The sequence below is a fragment of the Chironomus tepperi genome, unplaced genomic scaffold (assembly GCF_022539635.2).
Source record: "Chironomus tepperi strain 1889 unplaced genomic scaffold, CSIRO-AGI_Ctep_v1 contig_412, whole genome shotgun sequence".
Taxonomy (NCBI): domain Eukaryota; kingdom Metazoa; phylum Arthropoda; class Insecta; order Diptera; family Chironomidae; genus Chironomus; species Chironomus tepperi.
Window position 1 is genome coordinate 112,697 of NW_027226534.1, and position 4,529 is coordinate 117,225.

The 4,529-nt window shown below is 32.3% G+C and overlaps 2 protein-coding genes across 2 annotated transcripts; both read left to right on the top strand.

The window, feature by feature from the left end:
* Positions 1–601: 601 nt before the first annotated feature.
* Positions 602–2,294, top strand: LOC139097059 (uncharacterized). Its single transcript, XM_070648823.1, has 2 exons — positions 602–706; positions 941–2,294. Exons 1-2 carry the CDS (start codon positions 690–692, stop codon positions 2,187–2,189), a joined length of 1,266 nt encoding a protein of 421 aa, XP_070504924.1. The 5' UTR covers positions 602–689; the 3' UTR covers positions 2,190–2,294.
* Positions 2,295–2,306: 12 nt separating this feature from the next.
* On the top strand, positions 2,307–4,182 carry LOC139097027 (uncharacterized). Its single transcript, XM_070648787.1, has 2 exons — positions 2,307–2,732; positions 3,075–4,182. Exons 1-2 carry the CDS (start codon positions 2,593–2,595, stop codon positions 4,180–4,182), a joined length of 1,248 nt encoding a protein of 415 aa, XP_070504888.1. The 5' UTR covers positions 2,307–2,592.
* Positions 4,183–4,529: the final 347 nt, after the last annotated feature.

The window sequence follows — 4,529 nt, forward strand, 5'->3', positions numbered from 1 at the left end:
GATCCAGTCGGAACCAGTTCACTTCCAGACCTTTAAAACAAGATCCAGTAGGATCCATTTTACTTCTAGACACATAAAAACAAGATCCAGTAGGATCCAGTCCACTTCTAGACCTTCAAAATGAGATCCAGTGAGATCCAGTTCACTAAATTTTTTTTTTCACCAAATTAAAATATGTTTTGAAATAATCGTTTATTGAAACACGTGTTTTGGAATAAGCGGCTAATATTTAGGGAAAAAATTTCAGTTTTTTGCATTTTGTGCCTCAGTGGATGCATCTCATGACCCCAAAAACTATACAGCTCGTGTGATAACCAATATCTATCGATAGAAAAAACCGGAAGTCTTAACTTTGTGTTAAAATTGAGTTTTCGCGGAAACTAACTAACTTGCTAAAGGACAGAACGTGATTTTTTGCGATTTCTCGGCACTGGAAGCACCAATCATGAAGGAGTTTTTACCATTTGATAGGTAATACGAAGCACAAACTTTGAATGACCGAACTTTTTTTATAATTCGGCAAGGCTGAGGCAGTAAATCGAAAAAAGTAGATTTCTGTAAAACAAAAAACAATATATTCACACAATTTTGTGTGAATATGAAATCTACATTTTCTGACTAGTCTTGAAAGATTAAGGTTCAGTATTGCAGTAGGAACTTTTTGACTAAATTCTAAAGTAACCTAAAGGATGTTTGGTGTTTTACTGTAAGTTTTGGTATCACGGATTTGTTCAAATTTAGAAGGTTTAAGCCCTCAGGTGAGGTTGCAAGGGGAGGAAGAATTTGATAGCTTTTAGTAAGGGTTGACCTACTGACTCTTCCGTTCCTGAACACTCCTTTACTAGTATGACGTCATCGCATCTTGAATAAATTGTTTCTATACCAAAATTTGTTAAAATTGATTTCTCAGATTGACCACAAATTTCCCCCAAAATTCCAGATTACTCACTTGCCTGACAATCATCCCCAACTTTTCAACCTCATGGACAACAATTGAATGCAGCTACAAAAACAATGGCGATTATCACGTAATTAAAAACATTTACTTTTGCTCAGTCAGCAACAATCCGTTAATATACACAGAAGAATCAGCACAAATTAACTCAGTTAATGGAGAACACATGACATCCAAGTCTTATGATGATGTGATTGGGTTTCATGCTCGACAAAAAATAATTAATTTTTTTCCACGTGGTCTACAGACTTACTTTAGAAATATCAAAGTAATTCACATTAATTCCTGTGGTTTGAAGGAAATTCGACAGTCTGACTTGAAGGCATTCACAAAATTGATTTATTTGTTCCTAGAATCAAATTCTATTGAGGTCATTGAGGAGGGTTTGTTTGATAATAATCCGAATTTAGAGGCAGTTGGACTTAGGGAAAGTAGCATTATTCATATTGATCCTAAAGTTTTTGATACTTTGAGTAACTTGAGCAGTCTTTGGTTGTCTTTGACATTTTGTGCCAAAAAGGATGTAAGAGACTCAAAAGACAAAGTTAAGGAACTGATCACTTTGGTTAAAAACAATTGTACAAGTAGTGATTTTAGGGTTCAAAGTGAGCAGCTTGAAGTACTAGAAAATGACCTGATAACCTCAAATTTTGAGGATTCAAAGAAAAAGATTGAAAACTTTGAACTTAGCTTCAATAACTCTAAATTTTTAAGGTTTCGTCCACTTAAAGATAAGTTAGTAAGTCTTAAAAATCTCAAACCAGTAAGTCAAAACAATACCATTGTAGAATTAGCACCAAAAGTAGATCTAGAACCAGAAATATGCTCAAATGACCAAAATTTTGAATCAGTTTACAAAAACCTGAGCACAGCAATGAAACACGAATTTGATAACATCAAGACTTCCTTGAGTGATTTGAAAATCTCCAAATATGACGATTCTGAAGACAAATTTACTCAATTTGGCGACAAATTTGCTTCGATTGACAGAAAATTGACAAAACTCAGTGAAAAGTTTGATGAAAAATTTGGAAAAATTGATAATTTTGAAAAAACTTTAACATTATTTGAAATCAGAAGTGCTGCGAAATATGACAAAATTGACAAAGAACTTGTAAAAATTCGTGGCAAAATCGGAACTATCTCTGAAGATGTCAAAGGAATCGAAGAACGTCTTGCTAAGAAGTTTGAGGAAATTCTTGAACAGAAGTTGGGAAAAGTTTTTGAATTTTAAGCAGAATTAGCAAAGTCTTAAGGAATTTAATACTATCTTAAGAATTCAGTAGACGATGTGGCTTTATATTGATTATAAAAGTGATTTAATCCATTAAAAATTCAACCTAATATTTTGTTCACTTTATATAGGCTTTACTTTCAGGACCAATCTATCAATATTCCATTTGCAGGGTAACCTTGTTGCTGTCTTTCCAGCTTTTCATACCAAACTTCAAGTTCTTGACTCGTTCCTTAATTTAACGTTGTCTACAACTCCAATTTCACCTCCTTGATCTCTTGCATTTTACAATTAAAGGATTCAAATCAATGACCTTCTAATTATCACACCAAATTCGAGCCATGCGCCTTGCCAATCACTCCACAGCAACACTCAACTGTTTTAAAATACATTCTTACGTCATATGTTGTTGTTTTCAAATTTTAGAATCATTTATAGCTCAGATTACGTTCTCAGTTATCACTTTTTTGTTGAATTTCGAGGCTGCAAGGTTAAAAGCTTTAATAATTTCCACGAAGCATTTTCAAAAATGAAGATATTTACGTAAGTTTTTGAATAACAGAAATTGGTTAATCGATCAAAAATCCGACCCTAAGCTAAACTCTATCTTAGTGCTGGATTCGTTTTAAACAGAGTTGTAACCTTTTGAAATACTATTAAATACCTATTGTTTCAAAGTTATTTGCATGAATAGGCATGTCTATACGTAGACATTTCCTAGATCAAGGCAAAAGTTACAATAGTTGGCAATTATCTGACAATGTGTCTTAAACCTGATGCCATGCCCGAGTCACGTTAGATTAGTATTGGATTTTTGTTCGATTAACCGTTTGCGCTATTCAGGTTTAATTAGAGTTTAATTTATATAAATTCGATAATTTTCAGTTGTTTACTTACTTTCATCATTACCTCTGCTTTTTCATCATCATCGACATCACTAAATTGTGATTATCATTTTGGTGGACTTCATCTCATTGGTAACGTCTATCGTTGTATTGTCAAAGATAATCTCAACATATTCACAGAAGAATCAGCACAAATAACATCAGTTGATGGAGTTCACAAGGATAATAGATCAACAGATGATGTTGCTGGCTTTTATGCAAGTTCAAAAATTGTTAGTTATTTTCCAAGAAATCTAGACAAATATTTTCCAAATATGGTTTCAATCACTATAGATTCATGTCATCTTTTAAAAATTCATCAAGAAGATCTTAAACAATTTCCTAAACTAGTTGTATTACAATTACAGCATAACACTATTGAGGTTATTGAGCAAGGTCTCTTCGACTTCAATCCTAAATTAAAGAAAATCTCAATCTATGAAAAGAATTTGATCCACATAGATCCAAATGTATTCGATAATTTGCCAAAATTGGGATATTTTACGTTGAATCTTTTAAAATGTTCACAGGCACATGTTTATAATTCTAGGGAAAAAGTTAGAGCTGCAATACAAATTGTAAAGTCCAAATGCGTAAATTCAGATTTTGTGACTTTAGAAAAGGATATTAGACATCTTGATAATCAATCTAAAGTTTTAGATTATGATGATTTCAATGAAAAATTCATTGATTTTGAAATGAAGTATAAGAATTCAAAGTTTTTGAAGTTTCGTCCAATCAGGGATATTTATGTGAATTTAAAATATATAAATGATAACGAACCAACAACTCCAGATAACAAAGTAATTGAAAAAGTAACTGAAAAAATCAATATAAATGTTGAAACAGTCACAAAACCCGAATATCCAACTAATCAATTCCTTAGTGATCTTCAAAACATCAGCAGTAACATCGACGACCTCAAAAATTCACAATGTGGCTTAAAAGATATTTTGACTGATGTTAAGTCATCACAGGATAGTCTCAGTACTCTTTTTAGTGAGCTGAGCGTCTCACAAGATGAAGTCGGTTCTTCTTTGGAAGACATTAAGTCTTCGGTCAGCAATATTGAGTCTAAACCCGAGTGGACACAGCTAGTCAATATCTAGTATTAGACATGAGCTGAGCGTCTCACAAGATGGAAGTCGGTTCTTCTTTGGAAGACCTTATATTAAGTCTTTTATAAGTGCAATTTTTTTTCTACATCATTTTGTCAGCAATATTGAGTCTAAAGTTGTTAGTTTTGATAATTTGTTCAAAATTTCTCAAGATAACCTTACTGGCATTGACACTAAAATTGTTGACATTCAAAAACAGAGTCTAGTTCATTGTAAGTAACTTAAATGTCAAGTATTTAACTAGAGCTGTTATGGATTTAAATACTAAAAAATTCCAAGACTTAAAACTAGAAAGTTTCCAAGAAAAACTAGAAAGTTTAGAACAAAATTTTGCTGAA